This window comes from Populus euphratica, unplaced genomic scaffold (assembly GCF_000495115.2).
Source record: "Populus euphratica unplaced genomic scaffold, PopEup_1.0 scaffold402.1, whole genome shotgun sequence".
Classification (NCBI taxonomy): domain Eukaryota; kingdom Viridiplantae; phylum Streptophyta; class Magnoliopsida; order Malpighiales; family Salicaceae; genus Populus; species Populus euphratica.
Window position 1 is genome coordinate 73,766 of NW_011500295.1, and position 20,898 is coordinate 94,663.

Below are 20,898 nucleotides of genomic sequence, written 5' to 3' on the forward strand. Positions count from 1 at the left end.
CAAGAATGATTTATTTTTTTACTATTAAAATCTAGTGACTTCATCTCTTATCTCTTAACAATGGATTGAAAAAAAAAGAGGATAAAAACCAAAATTTAAAAAACTAAAAGAATTGGAAATTAATCATTTAAAAAACACCATTACCAAATTAATCATTTAATCTAGTGAATCAAAGCATTTATATTGTCCAATGCCTTTTAGTTATTAACTTAATAATATCTTCAAATATTTACATTCTTAATTTTTTATATGAGTGTATTCAATTTATTTAGTGGTTTTAAAAATTAAGGAAATTAACTTAGTTATAAATTATCAAATTTTATATAAAATTACATATATTAAAAAAATGTAATAAATACTTTATTTTGTTATTTTTAAAATTTAGTGGAGTACTAAACAAAAATTTTGTAAGCATCATGGACCTTATCTATTTTTGTTATAAGTAGATTTTATTTGAATAAAGAAATATTTTAATATAAAAGAAACTCACAAATATAGTATAGTAGTAATTTGGTGGGAAAAGACATTAAAATTTTGTACTCTTAGAATCAAATGTTAGTATATGATATTCAATAATCAACCATATTTTATTTTGTTGAAGCTTTTTATGAATTTTTTTTATTAAAAAAAGTTCTCTCAAAAGTACTTAAGTTTTTTTTATATATGCGAGAAGCCTGTAAAAAATAAAACTTTATTAAATCAAACCTATGTCCCATAAATTTTTTTAACAATGCTTTGAAGACAAATTAAAAATACTATTTAAAGTATCAAATTATCAAATTTTACTCCGTAATTCATATCTAAATCATGTTTTTGCAAAGTATAAATCTCAGTTTGGATTTTATAAATAAATCAAGTCAACATATCTCAAATTTAATGGAAAAATTAAAAAATCATTTTATTTTTTTATAAAAATATTTTATATAGAGATGATATATATTCATATATTTAATAAAATCAAATATTTATATATATATGTCCTTGTTTAATTTCAAGTACATATTAAATAATGAATTAGTTTTATATTCCTTACTTTTACAGGTAAGAATGTGAATCATAAACTATCCAACCTTGTATAAAAATTATTAATTTTAAATATCAAGCACTTTCATTCAAATGAAATATTTATTAAATGTTTTTCATTTATATGTACTATTATTCACCTAATTGGTTATCAATGACTCAAGAGTATGAATTTTTCGTTTAAAGTATAATCGTCATGATCTATATGACCAGCTGCCCACCCCCACATCCTTTACATTATCGACAATAAATCTTTAGTGATATGTTATGGACTTCTTCTTAATGATTATTCTGTGTCTGTTACTGTCCAACCTGAAAGTGGACAACTAACTTAGGGAATAGAGCAAAGACATGTTTAGCAAGAATTGTTTGAATTTCTTAGAGATTCTTTATGGGTGTTAATAAGATATAACTACAGAGATCCGTAGAACATAAAATCATGAATTCTACAATTTATAAATATTATTTTTATCATCACAAAAAGTATCAAAAGAAAAAAAGAAATTTTTTTTATTATTTATGTCCAAAAAAAATTGGAATGACCCCAGAAAAAGTTATGTATTGTCAAATAAAAAAATTCAAATTCTTTTTTTAATGATTTTATTGATACGGCGAAATATCTAAATCTTAAAATCAACTCTAAAATACAGAGTTTTCTTTGTATAAATTTCCTCATTGGAAGAAACTGTTTTTGCTTGCCCTTGTAGGAAATTAAGCAAATAAGTTTGCGGTTATCAGTTTTTATGGAAAAAGAAATACCCAAAACCGAAAAGGGGAAAAATGTTTTTTTTTTTTTTTAATTAGCTATATTATGTCTTAAACAGAGAGACTGATCAACAAGAGTCTGAAAGAGACAGGCAGATTCGTGTCTTCGCTTACAATAAGCAGCTCGATCTCATTTTCTTAACATTCAGTACCTTCACTAATCACTGCTGTGACTGTTACCCAAGAAAAGCTGAAATTTTTAGAGCCCAGAAGGAGAGAACCAAACTCCTTATATACTGCAACTTTGCCTTGCCATTCCGTTCGTTCTCCAGGTGCTTTCTTTTCTCTTTTCTATTTAGGCTTCTGGGCTTTGCTCAAAATCTAAAATTAACTTATGGGTTTGGAAAAAAATTCAACTTTATGCCTTTATAAGTTCTAGCCATGTTCAATTTGGCCTTAAACCTTGCGTGTCTGAGTAGTTTTGATGGTTTAGTGGTTGACTAATCAAGGATGGTATTGGTTAAATTTCTGTTTTTGAGTGTGTTTATTGGTACCCTTTTTGCTTGTTTTATAGCAGTAGTTAGTGGTGGATAAGTAAACACGATTGAAAGGTCAATCAAACTTGCCTGATTTTTTTAGCTAGCCAAGTTCAATTTTTGGTTGTGGTTTTTTTGTTCTTTAAATTGGGAAGTATTTGATTATATGGTAACGCTGAATTTTGCTAATGGAAGTTAGTGGGCGGTTCAAAGGTCTTTTCATTGTTGCGACACAATATGCTTTGTGTAAAATGGATTTATGTCATCGTGACATGACAACGTTAATTGCATTTCTGATATTGGATTAGATACTAGGTTTATGTCACTTTGTTTCAGCTATTCTTTTAAGATGTAATAGCTGGTGTTGTTCCTAGTTTGATGTTTTTGTATTGGCTGAAAAATTTGACATTAGAAGAAAGCCTCGAGTTTTTTTATTGAATGTAACTGAGGCATGCAAGTTTTAGGTTCTATCAAATTGCAGTTGGTTGGGGTTCATGTATTCTGAAGTCACCTAATGAAATTTATGAGAATCAAATCTTAGTTTTTTTGTTTTTGTCCTTTATCTTGCCCTTTTCATCATCTTTTGGAAGCTCATTTAGTCTTTGATGACAGTTACTGAGAATTAAACAGGCAATTGGTAACTGAAAATAGAGGAGCACTGTGTGGGTTAGATTGTGATGCTGCATGTTGCTACCAGCTGAGGGGATAAGGATGAATTCCACGATGGATGATATTAACTTGATTCAGCAAGCACAGAGGCATCATTTGGTGGTCAGAGAGCTTGGAGAGGAGATTGATTTGGAAATTGGTCATGGAGATGATGACCATTCATTTGCTAACACTCCTATTATGGGTGGTCGACCACGAGAACATTCTGCTGAGGACAATGATGAAGTCAAGAATATGATGGCTTCTTCTCAATTTTCAAACGAAGAACAAGATGTGCCAAAGACACAACCAGTAAAAAGGAAGAAAAAGGTGGTCAAAAGATGGAGAGAGGAATGGGCAGATACCTACAAGTGGGCATTCGTGGATGTGAAAGAAGGAACTGCAAGGATATTTTGCTCTGTTTGTAGAGAGTATGGGAGGAAGCATAGAAGAAATCCATATGGGAATGAAGGCAGTAGAAATATGCAGATGAGTGCACTGGAAGAGCATAACAATAGTTTGCTTCACAAAGAGGCTCTTCGTCTGCAGATGGCCTCCAAGGATAAGATTGTGGTCGATAAAACTATTTATGTAAAAGGTTGGTTGCTTATCCATGATTTTCTTCTCTCAAGGGTGGATTTTAAGATTTTAACAAGTGGTTTTGTTGGATGCATACGTGTGTGTGTGTGTGTGTGTGTGTGTGTGTGTGTGTGTGTGTGTGTGTGTGTGTGTGTGTGTGTGTGTGTGTGTGTGTGTGTGTGTGTGTGTGTGTGTGTGTGTGTGTGTGTTGAACCATTCTTGTGACTGCATTATTCTATCATAAGGTTTTTCTTTTTTGTAATCTTTCTTGCTGAAATATACCTTTTGTCCATTTCATGACAATGTTCCGTAAATGAAGCTCTTATGTCAAAAACAGCTGGATCTATTGTTGAAGCTGCACTTAAAAGGGATCCTCATGAGGTTGAGTTCATACAATCAGTGCAGGAAGCTGTTCATGCTTTAGACAGAGTTATTGCAAAAAATTCTCAGTAAGTTACCATATAGCAAAGCATTTCTAATTTTCTTTCTTGGTTTTTTAGCCTTCAAAAGTGAAAAGGAGTTCAAGTCAAAGTTATCTGGTATCCTCATGAAGTGACTTTACTTTGTTTCAGTTACGTCAACATCATGGAACGCTTATTAGAACCTGAACGCATGCTTGTTTTTCGAGTGCCTTGGGTGGATGATAGGGGTGAGACACATGTCAATCGAGGTTTTCGGGTGCATTTTAACCAGGCATTGGGTCCATGTAGGGGTGGTATTCGTTTCCATCCATCAATGAACTTAAGCATTGCCAAGTTTCTTGGTTTTGGACAGGTACTCATTGTATTTATTGTCTTCAGTGGACTGTCTTCTGTAGTTTTGTGTCCCAAAATCGTGATGAAACTTTGCCAAGCATTTTACATTTCTCCCTTCTAAACTGATGGGCATGAAGCAGAAAATATTTTTTTAGAACACTAGAAACTGAAATGGATTGATCTAACTTGTCCTATATAATAAGAGGGCAAAACTCATGCAGATGCTACATTATGTCATGCTCTCTACTTTGCTGCAGACATTAAAGAATGCCTTATCACCATACAGACTAGGAGGGGCTGCTGGTGGAAGTGATTTTGATCCAAAAGGAAAAACTGACAATGAGGTGGCATTGGTTCATTCTACGTTGCGATCATTTTCATTTGTAATTCTCAGAAATTCTGAAAGTTTTTAATATGTTTTTTTATGAAACCTTCACTGACAGATTATGCGCTTCTGCCAAAGTTTCATGAATGAGATCTATAGATATCTAGGTCCGGACAAGGCAAGTAGAAGAAGACTTTATTGCTTTAATTGTTTTACTGTCTAATTGCTCAGTCATGGTTCTATTGTTCTGATTTCATCTTGTAACTTTTAGGACCTTCCATCAGAGGAGATGGGTGTTGGTACAAGAGAAATGGGGTATCTACTTGGACAATATAGACGCTTAGCAGGTCATTTTCAGGTACGTTTACTTTTCCTTCTCTAGTGCTTGTTTCTCCCCTCTTTCACAGAGCAGATTATTTTATTTAAAGAAATAGAAGTGAATGAACAATACTGGAATACAAAAGCATCCCCCAAAAAAGGAAAACGAAACCCAAGAAACAAATAAAAGAGCATTCCAATCAGCTAGGCCCTCTATATCATTGGCTGATTGAAGATGCAAAGGCAAGGAAAACTATCCTACCTTGTAAAGAACTGCATCATTGAGAGATAAATTTTGAAGATTGTTGCATTCTCACTCTCTGGTTGTTATTGAATTGGATGCTCTTAAAGATTAATGAATACTTAAAATGTTGTGAATGTCAGAAGGTTTGCATGTCTTTTCTCCCTTGATTGTCATGTTTGCATGTGAAGGAGGTTGTGAAGATTGAGGGAAAAAAGTTAAAAATAGACGAGGAGAGATTATAGAGCTTTCAATTGAAATTTTTTTCCTTCTGGAACTTTATTAAACTATGACTAGATGTAAGTGCATAGGGAAAAAATGATTTCTCTAACCCATAGCTATGTTTAGGAACTCTAGTTCACAATGAATTGGGACTGAGAATTGTTCTTGTTAGAATCTTATATCATGTCCATATCTATTATAATTGATTCAAAATCTTAGTCCTTCGTTTTCTACCTTTAGACAAGCATCTTTCCTCCTTTTAAAATCAAATTGAGAATACTGCCTCTTCTTAGGATAAAAGTGAGCCTTAAAGTCGAACTGAAGGTTGCTTGTTCTAGATAATCTAACTATACTAAAACTTCATTATGTGAGATGCATTTTTCTTGCAGCTTCCTTGTATACAAGTTTTCCCCCATTTTTTTTAGAGTTGCAAGGCTTACCTTAATATATTTTCTGTTAGAAAACCATCTCAACCCAAAATTTTAAACTATTAGGTGACCAAAATATGATTTATATTATTTTCTAATACACCCCTTTAAGTGAAAGCTTTTTGGGCTTGAAACTTGCACACGGGTCTGCACTATCTTGTGCTATTAATTAATTTTTAATTAGAAAAGAGAAGGGATGTGGTGAGATTCGAACTCATAACCGTTTGGTCATCAAGACTCCAATACTATATCAAAGAACCATCTCAACTCAAAAGCTTAAGGAATTAGGTAAAATCTCAAGATATGATTTATATTGTTGTCTAATACCTTTCATTTTACATTATAAGTGCTTCAAATTTATTGTTTTGTTAGTATTCATCATGGAAAGAGACTTATCTTTTCCTTCATATTCATGCCTAACTCATGCAGGGAAGTTTTACAGGGCCGAGGATATTTTGGTCTGGCTCTAGCCTTCGAACTGAAGCTACTGGCTATGGGTTGGTAATGATTCTCCTATCAAACTCTTAGATACTACATGTGCACGTTTTTAAGTTTTGTGATTTATAGCTGTGTGCATCCATGTGTGAACAGTCTTTATTCTCTGTTTTGCCATAGTTTGAGATTGTTTCCTGTGTGTGAAATGATTTATTCTCTGGTTTACTTCATAATTGTTTTCTTAGTGAGTTTAATGAACTCACTGTATTACTCTTGTTTAAGTATCTTAATATCTAACAAATTTGTCATGCTTTTGCAGGTTTTCTTTGTGCAGCTTATGCTTGCTGACATGAATAAAGAAATCAAAGGACTAAGGTTCCTCCCTTACTCTGAAAACTTGTTACTGTTGATGTCAATATCCCTCAAGTTAATGGCATAGTATAGGCCAATAGGAATATATTCTTACATTCACTATAATGCAGTGAGATGTATTGTGTTTGAAACATGATTGCGTTTGATTCTTGCAAATATCTGAATATTTCTCACCTGTATTGGGCTTATTAGCTGCTTAATATACTGAATAAAGCATTTAGTTGATGCTGAGCTGCTTTTGCAAAATTTGAGCATTTATTTGTTTGTTCATTTCTGAATTTCCCATTCAGATGTGCTGTAAGTGGTTCTGGAAAGATTACAATGCATGTTCTAGAGAAGCTTATTGCTTATGGTGCCCTTCCGATCACAGTATCAGGTACGTTTAGTTGTCAGTGAATATTTTAAACTATCAAATTGAGTGATGGGCTCTAGCATGCCAAATTAGTTCCCAAGTCAAAATACCTCAACAAGAACAAGCTATGTTGATCATCACAATTCACAATTCTATAAGACCATAACTGCATCTTTCAAAAGTGTTTCTTCCAACATCTTTAGAAGACTTGCAGGAGGAGTGATGCCTTCAAGGTTTTGCAGGTCTTTTATCTTGTATCTTATAAAAAAAACATAAAAATACGGAAAAAGCTTTCTATTTCTTGTCACAATTTTGTTTATTAAGTTATTCCACTTTCAGTGTTTCTGATATTTAGGGGTTAATGGCTATAATGCGGTTGAGGTTTTGCTGCAGAGGATTATTTGAGTAGCTACTCTTGTAACATGTATCAAAATATTGGACAGATTCAAAGGGATACTTGGTGGATGAGGATGGATTTGATTATGTGAAAATATCTTTTCTCAGAGATATCAAAGCGCAGCAGAGAAGTTTGAGGTGTGTTTTCCTTAGTCACCATTAATCTTGTTGCTTAGTTGATTTGTTAACATTTTATGGTGTTATTATAAATTTGGAATCTACAGAGACTACTCAAAGACTTATGCTCGTTCTAAGTACTATGACGAAGCAAAACCTTGGAGTGAAAGGTGTGATGTTGCATTTCCTTGTGGTTACCAGAATGAAATTGATCAATCTGATGCCATTAGTCTGGTTAACTCAGGCTGTCGTCTCCTCGTTGAAGGTAGGAGTTCCCAGCATAATCCCTTTAAGCATTAATATTTACTCCTTCATGACTTTCAACTTTCACATCAATTGATAGGGACTCTGCAATATTCTCTGTTTCTTAGGTTCAAACATGCCTTGTACTCCTGAAGCTGTTGATGTTTTGAAAAAAGCCAATGTTCTCATTGCTCCTGCTATAGCAGCTGGTGCTGGAGGGGTAAGTTATTCCCGTTAACTTGTGCACGAATAATATTCAATACACGTTGAACAATGTCATGAATTTTGTTTGACATGTTATGACTCCGCCCTTGCTATGGGGATGAATGTTGACCGAGCATACCTTCAGAAAAGATATGCATCTTATCATGATTATGAAGTGGGCTTGTTTCCTTTATTTTTTTGTATGTGGTAACTATTCAAAAGATTGTAGAAGTCCAGGGGCTTAGGAGTCAAAAATCATTGAAACTTGAATAATCATTATAGTTTCAACTTCTCTAAAGATCAGAGCTTGATGGAGGACCTCTTTGGACTTTTGTCCCACAAAAGGTTGCCGCAAGCCAGGTTTTGTTATTTGTTGAAATAGGGTTGACTAGTTTCGTCAAGAGTAGCTTTGGCCAAATATGGTCTCAAAGCTGTGTTGCACTTGCAATCTATGTTAGAAAGTTGAAGGTGTATTGTTAAGACTGGTCAATTTATCATTGTTGTTTGTGCAAGATGGGTTTGAGTCTTCACAATTTTATTCAGCCTATTTATATGTGCTAAATCAGTAATACACCTGGGTGCAGGTTGTTGCTGGGGAGCTTGAGTTGAACCATGAGTGCAATTTGCTGAACTGGTCACCTGAGGACTTTGAATCTAAATTGCAGGTAAGGCTATTTTGCTTTTATATTTTTTCATGTTGTTTTGAATATTTTCTAGCTGGAATGGGTATTTTTGTTTTTTCAATGTTGGAGCTTGGAGCTTTGTGCTCAACGGAGAAGCTATTATGTCATCTGCTTGCAAGAACCACCTCCTTCAGATTTCCTTCTGAAATGACTCCAAATTAATCAACTCAAAGTTGTAAAATATTATTTCTGGTCCAGACTGCAATAATGTTTGAAGTGGCCTAAAGTGTTCATAAGGGATCCTTCTCGCTACAGTACCCCACATAATGACTAGTGTTCAGGTCTGTGTTGGGGTTCAGTAGGTGGATCTGCTCCTTGTGGGTTGTTAGTTGTACTTTATTCCTATATTCTACTTTCTGATGACTGATGAACATTATACATTTTAGTTTGGTTGGATTTTCTTTTTATTGACATATTTTATGTGGATTTTCCTATTACTCCTCCTAATGGTAGGAAGCAATGAAACAGATCTACCAAAGAGCCCTGAAAGCAGCAAACGATTTTGGCTACCAAAAGGAGAGTCCTGAGTAAGTGTCTTCCTACTGGCATTATCATGTCTAAAATTTTGTCTTTTATGAGTTGTGATCCAAGCGACCCATAGCAAGCAGTTGGGAGAATGAGTGTCCGAAAATTCTTATGTAGAGCAACTTGAGAGCGCTCATGTTTCATGATTTATATTATTATGCAAGGAGTATTTGATTTTTGTTTCTTACTATATGATGTTATCACATGGTGTGCTATGTATCAGAATCTAGTTATTGAGATGTTCTCCTTGAGAGTCTAAATTTAACAAGAAGTTGACAGTTTTGAGACGCTACAGTTAGAAGAGCTGATGGTTTGGTGACTTGGTTCAATCTACTACAAGCACTTTTTGAATTCCCGCTCTTCAAAAGTTGAAACCGTGAAGGTTTCATGATGTTGTTTACAGTCCACAAATTCATGAATTGAGAACACGTCTAGTGACTTCATTAGTGATAGGTTTAAAAAAACCCATTCACTGAAATTAGTTTAGACGCATCAGTGTTTTGGTTTTGTTAGTTTCGTTGTAGGGAGATTCTACAGACTACCAAAGGCCAAAATGATGCGATACATGAAATTATTTTGAGCCTGTAACACGAGAGATATATTATTTTCCTTATCTGCCTCTTCATCTTTTGTTCTTCTCAGGGCGTTGGTGCACGGAGCTGTCATCTCTGCTTTTCTAACCATTGCTCAAGCTATGTCTGATCAAGGATGCGTATAGAAGTCAAGGATAACATATAATTCACATGCTTCACTAAAGTTCTATGATCTCTGAAGGCGGCACTCCTTGGCACAAACAAGTGATCATTAGCAGCAAGGTCGTGCGGATCCTTAATGCCAGGGAAGATCCAAGATCTGTATCTCGACTCGTGTAATATCAACCGAGACACAAAATGATAATTGGTGGGGGGGTTTATTACAACATATTTATTGTAAAAATTAGATCTAGTGGTGGTATAATAGATGGGCGCCAGAGCCCAAAGGGGTGTGTGTTCTATTCTGGACCCATTAATCAATCCAGATGTTGCAGTCATGTGAAATATTCTACTACTGTTATTAGAAATAAAATCATTCATCGTTGCTATTCTTTGAGAAAAATGTTCTCTCCTTCGCGTTATATTCTGATCTTTTCAACTAGTAACTTGAACATGGATTTAGAACCAAGAACACACTTAATTCATGAATTCTATGTCATGCTGGAGTAATTTTTAACCAGCTCGACAAGTGGAAAAATGCTGTCATTTACATGTATCTAGTGGCGCAAGAAAAGGATGTTCTCCTTCCTCCATAGGAGCTCCATCTCAGACAGTAGAGAACGAACAGATCCTTGCTGTTTGTCAGCCATAGCGAATCTGCATCTTCAGTCTAGGTTCCCATTTATTGGGGTGAAGCCTTACTTCAAGTGCTGGAGCTCGAGATTGAGCATTGTGAGAGGTTTGGAAGGCTGGAGATGAGACACCGTCGCTGCTTTCCATGACTTTATTTTCACGTTTTTCTGCCAGTAACAACGTCCACATGTAGTGGTAATGGATTAACTTAGCAAATTGAGCACTTCGATTAACGTGCAAGATTTTTCTGAACTTGTTCTAAATTCTGAATTACATCTCCAGTAACCCCTCACTTGAACAGAAGGAAATCACTCTGATCTACACAACCCTCTTCCTCACACATTAAATACATAGGGGAAAAGGAGATAAATATGTGTAGGACAACGCCCAAAAATTTATTGCTCATACACTCTTTGCCTTCAATAACCTATATTACAACACCAAATACTGTTATTTAAGCAGCTTTCCTTGAAGAGTGAGAAGAGTCGGATTTCTCTGCCAGATAGTGCTCAAGCATATCTTCTTCATCATCTGCCATTATATAAAGAAAGGACAAAGTTCAACAGGATGCATATGATTAAGTTCCGACATTGAAGTTCAAGTTACCAAATAAAATCTCCATGCCTATAAAATGCCAAAACTATGAATAGCAGACTAAGAAGATAAAGAATCACCTTCAAAATCATCATCATCAAAATCAATTTCTTCCTCGTCTTCAACGTCAGATCCTTCATTGACTGCTATAGCACCTTTCTGCAAAAGGGACTCAGCATGTTATTTACCTTTTAGCATAAAAGAGGTTCAGTTTGAAATTAGAATGCAATTTCTATCTAAACATCAAGCCATCTCTATGATAGACATCTAGAGTGGAACCAAACTTGCTATTGATATATGCCAGCAAAAGATGCATGAGAGACTTCAAATTATTTTTGAGAAACTACATTGCTTTTATCTTATGGACTTGGGTCTGTGATTTGGAATGGCCAGTAAAAATGACAATCAATAGCCATCCCAGTGCTAGCAATATAAATCAGAGTTGATCTCAAATGTTAATAAAATGCCTTTAATCAAGTGAAATAGCCTGCTCAATGAAAGGATGAATTAATGACGTCAAAGAGAATTGATGGTTCATCTTGATTTATATTTCTTGACCTAAAATAAAATTTCACCAGCGAAGGGCTAGCACTGGGGGAAAAAGAATAATGTTATTTAACCATCCATTTCAAACTTAATTAAGCATCATTCTATCATTAGTTGAAATTGAGCAAATGGGATATCATCTCTAACGCAGGTAGCAAAGCAATAATAGTGAACAGGATGACTGCTACAGCTCAGCCACTGAGAAACCATACATCATCAGAGATGCTAGATACTTTAGATGCTATAGTTTAGAGCAGTCTATTAAGTGCACATTTTGGGAATACTATCAAATCCTAACATGGGAAATTGAATTATGCATCCACTTTATGAGAGGGAGGAAAAGTTGGGGGTAGCATACCGCTTTTCCACTTTCATACCACAGTCTGCCTGTAAGCTTCTTCTCCTTTGGGGCTGTGAGAGCAGACTCAGGCATCAGCCTGAAAAATGGTCCCAGCCATTAGTCATGAATTAATGACTGAACAAAGAATTATTCCAGTGATATGATTATAATCTAAGAAAAGAGTTTCATAAAATGCAGCACATGGTTATTTGTGCGGTGAAATGTAGAAGAAAATCATCTGAAACTGCGTATCCACTTTTTCCTTACACAGCAGCATCACATGCTTGCTATATAAAACATAAAAAGACATCTACTAAACAAATGACTCAACTATGTATTGCCCATAACATGGAGAATATCACTTGGAATAAGAAGAAGGATTCTAGATTGTTTGTGATTTAAACCACGTAGCAAGCTATTCAAGAAAATATTACACAAATCACCTTTTATACCAAAATGCTCTTACCATTAGATAGAGTAATTTTAAAGGTCATTTTGGGTACAAAACGCAGTTTCTGTTGCATATCCGAAACATAGAAGTGGTCATCTATCAAACATTCAAGCTTTGGGAAGTGCTTGGAATTTCATGACACCTCTATGGAATAGTATGAACATAAAAGAAGGCTTCTTCAATGAGATGAACCAACCACTTCACTCTTGTAGTGCATTTAAAATGAAACCTGTTATCGTTGAAGTCCCACAACTTGTCTTGGCAAACTCCAATGAACAAGCACCTTTATTTCTCTTCTTTTCTCTTCTGTTCTTTATATAAGCTGATAGAACCTATAGGTGGGTTTTCCATACTAATGCATGATGAGTCTACTGTACGATTAATCTTTTGCTTAGCATGAAGTCGCAATTCTCTTGCTCGTGAGAGCAACAAAAAATATTTTGAATGGTACCTCCTAAAAGTAGCAAATGATGCCAACTTCTTCAAGGTTTGACCCACATTCCTCTCTCCAATTGTTTTCAAAATGAACATTAACAGAAAAGCAAAATGAGAAGCAGCAACCATATCTCAATTAGTAATGGTTTGTTTTAGACCCATCGAGTTCTAAAATTGTTCAACTATCAGTTTGTAGCATCAATTTGCAACTTGAGTTTTGCAATCAAACCATGTCAAAGGTAGTCAGTCTCACAGAAATTATTAAATTCTCTCAACTCCTCATGAAAATAATAGGCAACCCTATCTACTAGCTCCATACTGTATGAAAAAACGGTAGATATGCCAACTAACAAATTTTATTTAGGGTTAAAAAAACACCATGACACAATAACAACAACGACAAGAACAAAAAATGGGATGATTTTGTTTCCAAGCTGTGGATAACCATAAGATTTCAAGGATAAGAAACATATCCCAATAACAAAAATGGAATGGAACCTTGACCCTGAAATAGGGATCAAATAATAGAACTTACTTGGCTCGCTCAAGGGCCAACTCTGCTTCAAATCTCTCTCTCCAAGCCAGAAATGTCTCGACAGTCACAGGTTCTCCATGTGGTACAATTACCTGTAAATAGATGAATAGGTATGAAGTGGCTGCTTAAGAAAATAAAAATAAGGACAACGGCAAACATCTGAAATTATCAATGCACAGTGATATGATAAGGTTTTGAGATCTAGTGGACATATCTTGGAATGCTATATCATGTTTTCACTTAAATCTAGTAAGAATACTGCCAACAAAAAAGAAAAAAATCAGAACACAGGAATCCATACATCATCTTTTGCTGCCTCTTCATTTTCAATGTCCTCATTGCTGGTATCTTGACTGTATCTTTCAGACAGCCACTCTTTAGCAGACGTAACTAGTGTGTAGACCATCGCCATACCAAGATTTTCAGATGCCTGTGAAGCATATTATCAAGTCAAATTATTAGCAAAACCTCACAGTTTCCTGAATTGTGTATTCACTTTACAGTATACACATTTTACCAAACAAAAACAAACAGCTTAAACATTCAGAGGATTCAATACTTTGCTGCACTACAGAATTTACACTTTCACAGTGGCACATTCCATCTCAGTTCTTGCTCTTCTTAAGTGGTTTTTGAGGATTTTTCTGTTGTATTTACCCATCATTGTCCCAGGTAACACATCATGAATAAAGTGCATTAACATTCCTCAGCACTTCCAAGCATAAGAAATTGTTAGACACAGCTCTATCAGAAGTATGATACCTAGCTTGACTTCATTCTTAAAAGGTACAGTAAAAAATAAATATATTGAGTTCAATTACCTCTTGCTCAAGCTTTTCCTTCAAAGTTTTAAGATCATCTACTTGGATACCTCGTATGCTGGAACAGAGAGGAACAACAATCAGACGTCTCTAGACATGGTTCATCTATATAATAGTTCGATTATAGTTCATAGTTTTATCACTTGACAGTAGTAATTTTGATCCATGTTACTTAAGTATCACCCAGCACTTGCACCACACAGCCCATCAACTGGCTTTAGCATGATAGGTGGTTTAAACACTTTCTGAGTGCATTTGAACGTTTAGCATACAGACAAGAACTCAACAATCTTTCTATGAGCATTATATTTTTGTAGGTCAGGCTTTTTTTATGAGTGAAAAGAATACTTGCGAAGTAGCACTTAGTGCAGGCTGGCTACCTCTATGGCTTGATGTCCTGTCAGTGCTTATAATAAAAATAATGAAAATAAACGTGAAAAAAAGGAAAGAAAAGCAGTATACTTGCAAAACACCAAGGAATTTCTGTTTCATGAAAATTAAGATCCATGCACAAGCCACAATGAATTTGCAAAGAATTTCCGTTGCGTTGTCATCATAAAGAAATATCAAGGTTGACATAGAGACTACAGAAGAAGAAACCGGGAGCAAGCAATAACTGTATATCTAGTCACTTTTGCAGCAGGTAACCTGGTTGCTGTACCACTCTCACTGACAGCGTTTTTATGAGCTGCAGGTTGTAACTAGATTTTGGAGATGACAGTGCAGCAGTGGAAGCAACAATGTAGCACAGACATGTAAAAAAGTTGATGCAACCATGGAAAAGGGAAGCTAATTTTTCTTACAATTTTCAGATAGGTAAATGCAGCTTCTCCTAGTGATTTGGGAGTAGTGCAAGTGAGGCATCATGAATAGTCTTTCAATAATGTACCTTACTGATTCATGGTCAAATTATCTGATTGTTTCAAGTTTTGGTAATTCTGCAACCACAATTTCCTTCTGTATTTTGGCACTTTAGTCAATTTTCTAGGTCCAAGTCAGTCTTGATATTGATTATTAACTTTCCTATACAGGATTCCGAACCTAACAGAACAATGGAGACTCCATGAATGTCCATGAATACTCATGCATTCTTGTTATTTGCTCAGAACCTTGATGGCAAACTATAAACATTATAATCTGGGTCCAAGGCAGGTGTGCCTCTAATGTCTTCACCTCCTCCCTCTCTTAGTTGTCTCTTTCTTCTTTTTTAATCTTTCAATTCAATCAGAGGTCGGAAAAAGGTGGCTATGAAAATAGTGGTCCTTTTCTATTACATGTTTGTGTGGTATTTGAGAAGCATTTAACAAATCAAGGAAAGCACACTGAGAGCAAAGTTGAGCTCCAAGGAAAAAAAGGAAAGTAATTTTCTTTTAATTAATACATTTTAATTTTAAATAGAAATAGAGAACACTAGATCATGAAAGGAACACCTCCACATAGGAATGTCTGTAACATGTACATACTAACCTCTTCACGTTCAAAAGTGGAGGTTCATCCGGATACTTTTCAGTGTGGGAGAAAACTAAACCTAGCTGAACTGCAAAGGAAATGGGAAAGAACTTAATAAATAAATACTCAAATCTGATCAAAGGAAGGCACCCACCAAAACAGTCATAAAAGCCAAACATGAAGTTGAATTTAACAAGATGACAATGGAAGTTTCTTAAATTCTGTAGGATGCTGGGATAATTCATTCTACTGATCTAGAAAAAATCAAACATGTTTATCGCACCAAAATAAAGAGAATAACCTGGAATGTCAGTAGACTCATCCGTGTCATCATCCTGTTGACCACAGAGCAAAGTAATCACATATGAAGAGACCACAGAGCAAAGTAATCACATATGAAGAAAAACAAGCAAATTAATATTTTCCAGCCAGTGCTAATATACAAAAAAATAACTTGAAGAGAGATCCAATCTGACAGAATGCATGTAAAGTAAGAACAAACCAACCCACCTGTGGAGATATTGTTATTAGGAAGCAACGATTAGAAGTGTTTAAGCCACTCTCGCTAGAATGAATTTCTGCCATTGCATATCATTAGTTTGTTTCGTTGGGAAAAACCAAAAAAGAAAGAAAGAAAGAAAGAAAGAAAGAAAGAAAGTACCTTTGAACTCATCCATAAGTATGGCTTCCAATGCTTCGATTTCCATCTCCTGCTCCTGTCCATAGTCTGCCAATTCATTTTATTCAATCAATCAGTTCTTAACACATAGATATAAACATGCCCCATTGCTGCAGCCCAACGCAACACTTCTTCTCTACTGGGAAGGAACTGATTATCAACCAACACATATATCTAATCATAAACAATATATTCAAAAAAGCCATTAAGAAAATCAAAGGAAATTACCAGTCATGGTCGATAATTCGCTTTTTTATTGGATTTTAATCTCTCTCTATTCTGTTTCTCCAGAAGATTAATGCCGACTACTCGACAAAGCAAAAACCTAACCTATTAAAATCAACTTGGCCCGGGATTTAAAACAAACCGGATCCAGAGTGTGTGTTTTTTTAAAAAAAAAAATTATTTATTAAAGTTTTGTTACCTAAGAAATTATTAAATGTTTCATTTATTTATCTACTCATATGATTTTTCTTCGATAATAATAATAAAGTTTGAATTATTGTATAGATATGACTACTAAAAAAAGGGAAGGAGGTTTTATCATAACTCTATATTTATTAGCATTGTAAATTTAAACAATGAAATTACTAATTTGTCCATCTCAATAAAAAAAATTGATAATAAAGGTAATAAGGTAATTTTTTTAATAAAGTGAAATAACTAAAATAATTTTCAAAGCAAAAATAAAATAAAAATGAAACTAGTTTACTAAACTAAGGGTTGCTTTGTCTTTTCTATTTTAATTAGCAAAGTAAAATGATTATATTGTCCTTGAATTCAAATTATCTTAAACTTGCATCCAAGAGTTCTTTAATTTTTTTTATTATAGGTTTTTTTTAATTATTATTATCGAATTGATCATGAGCAATTTGACATTTTAGTATATATAAAATATTATTTAATATTAAAAACTAATGATGCATGTTGTTCACGCGAATGCCCAACGTTCATGTTATTGGGACTACATGTGTTATGTTTTTAAGTGGTCAAACACTAGTGTGAAAACATTTGAATCTTTACAACAGCTCCTTCATCATTTGATAATGCGTATAACCAATGCTCTTTTTGTTTGGCGTTGATAACTTTTTTTTTCTTTCCTTCTTGATTTTTGTGCATGGATATGCAAAGTTTAAAAATAACTCCTCCTCCATTTATTTTTCTTTTGGATTTAGTTTATATTCTTTTTTATATTTACTTGTTCTATTTTAAATCATAGAATTGAGATTTTTTAAAATCTCAAGGTAACATGTCACTCATATAATGATATTCTTTTGATTGCTATTTTTCTATTTTTCTTAATTAATTTTTTTTTTATTTCATCTCTCAACATTTTATTTTATTTTATTTTATTTTAAATTTGACCCTTTATTTTCTTAATTGCTATTTGTTATATTTTAGATCTCTTTTTTATTGAAACTTTCTTTTTGAATTTCATTCCTTAATATTTTATTAATCAAAAATTTGACTTCATGATTTTTTTAGTTTGTCTTCTATAGAATAATTCAGGTATTAGAACCCGAGTCATTGATTTGAAAGTTTAGCCTAGATTGACCTAGGTCTTTTTTAGGTCTTTTTAACATTGAAGTGTCAAATGATCCCTTTGGTGATGAGCTATTTGAGCTTGGGTTGACAATACAAATGAGTGAAGTTTTTGGTGAAGTTTACTATCAGCCAATAGGCTAACTTTAAGCCTGGATTTTCATGTTTTCATTGCATGGAAAAATAAGATTATCTTATGTGGTTCTCAAGTTTAGAATATGATCTTTTCAAATTGTCCAACTATACATGCATTTAAGTTTTTTTTTTTTTTAATAGAAAGTTATTGTTATAGTTTGCATTTCTAGGGAGTCAAAAATATGTATTGTTATAGTTTTGTACCCTAGAGTGGTGAGGGAAAAAATATCATTTGTGTGAGTGACATGTTACTTTGTGATATCCATACCATCCCTATATCAAGTTAGTATTAGAGCTTAAGATTTACAACCATGATTGTTCATGGATGTCATAAGAATTTGAGAGGGACATCCATACTCTTGAAATGGAAGAAATAAGAAGGCAACTCTAGCAACTCTAGGAGCGTTTTCAATGATATAAAAATCAAGGTGGTGATGATGAGAATGACACTAAAATTGGTTCCTCTAGTAATAATAAGGAGGGTGTTAACTTTTTTCATCGTAGACCACATTAATTGGAAAAGTTTGTGATGTCATTGATAGTTGTGTTTGTGTTAATATTGTATCTACTAATATGGTGAACAAGTTGCAGCTCAACATGGAAACACACTTTCAACTTTAAAAATTAAGGTAATTGGAAATAAGTATGAGCAAAAGTTAACAAATAGGTGTTGTGTTTGATTAGTACTTAAAAGTGCATTTTTATATCTGGAGTTTGAATTTGTCCTGCAGCCCGAACACTGTTTAGTTTTTGACCTATATCTGAAGTTCTAAAAGTTTAAATGACCTCAATTTTTTCCTGGAAAGCTGAGACAATTTCCTAAAACTTTTATGTTTTCAAGTGGTTCTAATTCTGACATTATCAATGATGTTTTGGGTAGACAAGAGAAGATAAGGACTATCATCAAGTCAATAGTTGGTCACCCACTCATCAATTAGTCATCAAATCAATAGTTTCTAATTTTGGCCTATAAAAGGAGACATTTGTCATGCATTTAGGCATCTTGGTTTCCAGATCAAGATCATGCTCTTGCTTTCTCTCTTTGTATTGCTTATGTTTTGCTTTTATTAATATCAAGTTTATACCTTTCATTTCCTTTCCTTTACTTAGTTAAATTTTATCTTATTTATGTTCTTATGTTGTTTATTTATTTTTCTTTCTTTCATTATGTTTAGTTAAGTTTATTATGTCAAGGTGAAAAGGTTACACTAATGGTGTAAGAATAAATATAATGTAAACTTAACATGGATTTCAATGTTTGATACCAATATGTTTTGTATTTGTTATCCTGTTCACTTTTTGATACTTTGCTTGTTAAATGATTAATCTAGATTTATATTATATAACACTTGGTACAATAAATACTTGGCACTTTTATAGCTCAACTGTATGGCATAACTTTGACCTGAGCTATAAAAGGAACTTGATTTGTTGTTAACATAAGTTATAATCATGAATGTCTAACAAGATTTACAAGTATTAGTATTAATCGAATAAGATAACTAATGTAATCATATTAACAATTTATAATTTAATTGGAACCTCTTTTGTGTGTGGTTTTCAATTGAATAATAAGAGCTTATACTATACTTGTTTATCATATCATTAGTGGATCCTCTAACCTTGACATTTGTTTTTATCATTGTTTAATCCTTACGTTAATCTTTCATCTCAAAGTTCTTATTAACTTCTTCTTCTTTGTTGTTGTTGTTGTTATTAATATTATTACTATTATTATTATTAGTATTCGTATTTAGTATTATTATTGTTATTATTATGGATTTGTTGTTGTGTTATAGTTATTTATAATTTATACAATTAACCTCCCTGTGGTTCGACCTTAGTTTTGCCGAGTTATTTATTACTTCGACACTCCTGCATTTGAAAGAAGATATCAATATTTTGGTCGTGTCAGTATTTTATTTTTTCATTAGGAGAGAGTATTCTGATTAGGTCTAGTATGATGTAATTCCTATGGATGCATGTTATTTATTATTTGTTCATCCAAGGCAATATGATAAGAAAGTTTAGCATAATGACTTTAAGAAGACTTATTATTTTATGAAAGATGGTGTACAAATTATTTTAGGTCCTTTTAAACCTGGATTTATTTCCAAACTTTCTAAAGGGACATAAACACTTTTGGTTACTTGTTTTGAAATTGAAAAACTTAATAATGATATGGATTTGGGTTATGCTCTTCTTGTTTTTGAGAAAAATGCTGAATGAATAAGTTACCTTCAAAAGTGCAGCCTTTACTTGATAAGTTTACTAATGTAGTTCATAAAGAAATACCACTTTTACTTCCTCCAATAAGAGATAATATTATGCTTCCTAACAAGGTAGCCTATCGAATGAGTTACATTGAATATATAAAATTACAAAGATAGGTTAATGAGTTGATTTTGAAGGGCTTGGTAAAGGAAAGTAGGAGTTTATGTGTTGTGCCCTCTTTTCTTATTCCAAACAAGGATGGTTTATAGAGAATGTGTATCAATAATCAAGCAGTGAATAAAATCACTATTGGTTATCAATTTTCTATTCCTCAACTAAATGACTTGCTGCTATATTAATTTAATGGTGCTACCATATTTTTAAAGATTGATCTTATAAGTGGCTATAATTAGATCCAGATGAGAGTTGGCGATGAATGGAAAATAACCTTCAAAATGAGGTATGACCTTTTTGAATGGATGGTTATACCATTTAGCCTTATTAATACACACAATACTTTTATGTGAATGATGAAATGATGAATAATGTGTTTGAATATTTTATTGGCAAAATTGTTGTTGTTCACTTTGATGCTATTCTTATATACAACAAGAATAAATAAGAGCATTTTAGTCACTTGCAATAAGTATTTTAGACTTTAAGGAATCAAAATTTCTATGCTAATTTGAAGAAGTGTGAATTCCTCACTAGCAACATTGTTTACT

General features: G+C 33.4%; 2 protein-coding genes and 1 long non-coding RNA gene across 5 annotated transcripts; 2 read left to right on the top strand and 1 right to left on the bottom strand.

Annotated features, from left to right (window-relative positions):
* The first annotated feature begins 1,806 nt into the window (after positions 1-1,806).
* LOC105113298 (Amino acid dehydrogenase family protein) lies at positions 1,807-10,202 on the top strand. 3 transcript variants are annotated; one of them, XM_011009422.1, is made up of 16 exons: positions 1,807-2,060; positions 2,877-3,510; positions 3,811-3,940; positions 4,064-4,265; positions 4,504-4,590; positions 4,690-4,749; positions 4,843-4,929; positions 6,210-6,281; positions 6,535-6,590; positions 6,878-6,963; positions 7,383-7,473; positions 7,560-7,717; positions 7,824-7,915; positions 8,484-8,564; positions 9,051-9,109; positions 9,750-10,202. In XM_011009422.1, the coding sequence occupies exons 2-16, from the start codon at positions 2,949-2,951 to the stop codon at positions 9,823-9,825; spliced, it is 1,899 nt and encodes a 632-aa protein (XP_011007724.1). In that variant the 5' UTR covers positions 1,807-2,060; positions 2,877-2,948; the 3' UTR covers positions 9,826-10,202. The 3 variants fall into 3 exon arrangements, with proteins under 3 accessions (XP_011007724.1, XP_011007723.1, XP_011007725.1); XM_011009421.1 differs by having other exon boundaries at positions 1,809-2,060; positions 9,036-9,109; XM_011009423.1 differs by having other exon boundaries at positions 1,809-2,060; positions 3,829-3,940; positions 9,036-9,109.
* A 420-nt stretch (positions 10,203-10,622) lies between these two features.
* LOC105113300 (Ubiquitin-conjugating enzyme family protein) lies at positions 10,623-16,623 on the bottom strand. Its single transcript, XM_011009425.1, has 11 exons — positions 16,511-16,623; positions 16,265-16,330; positions 16,114-16,181; positions 15,905-15,938; positions 15,622-15,691; positions 14,155-14,212; positions 13,635-13,763; positions 13,334-13,425; positions 11,931-12,009; positions 11,107-11,185; positions 10,623-10,963 (listed from the first exon to the last, which is right to left on the bottom strand). Exons 1-11 carry the CDS (start codon positions 16,515-16,517, stop codon positions 10,887-10,889), a joined length of 759 nt encoding a protein of 252 aa, XP_011007727.1. The 5' UTR covers positions 16,518-16,623; the 3' UTR covers positions 10,623-10,886.
* LOC105113299 (uncharacterized) lies at positions 15,885-16,053 on the top strand. Its single transcript, XR_839926.1, has 2 exons — positions 15,885-15,965; positions 15,997-16,053. It is a non-coding gene; the product is annotated as an uncharacterized LOC105113299 (long non-coding RNA).
* Positions 16,624-20,898: the final 4,275 nt, after the last annotated feature.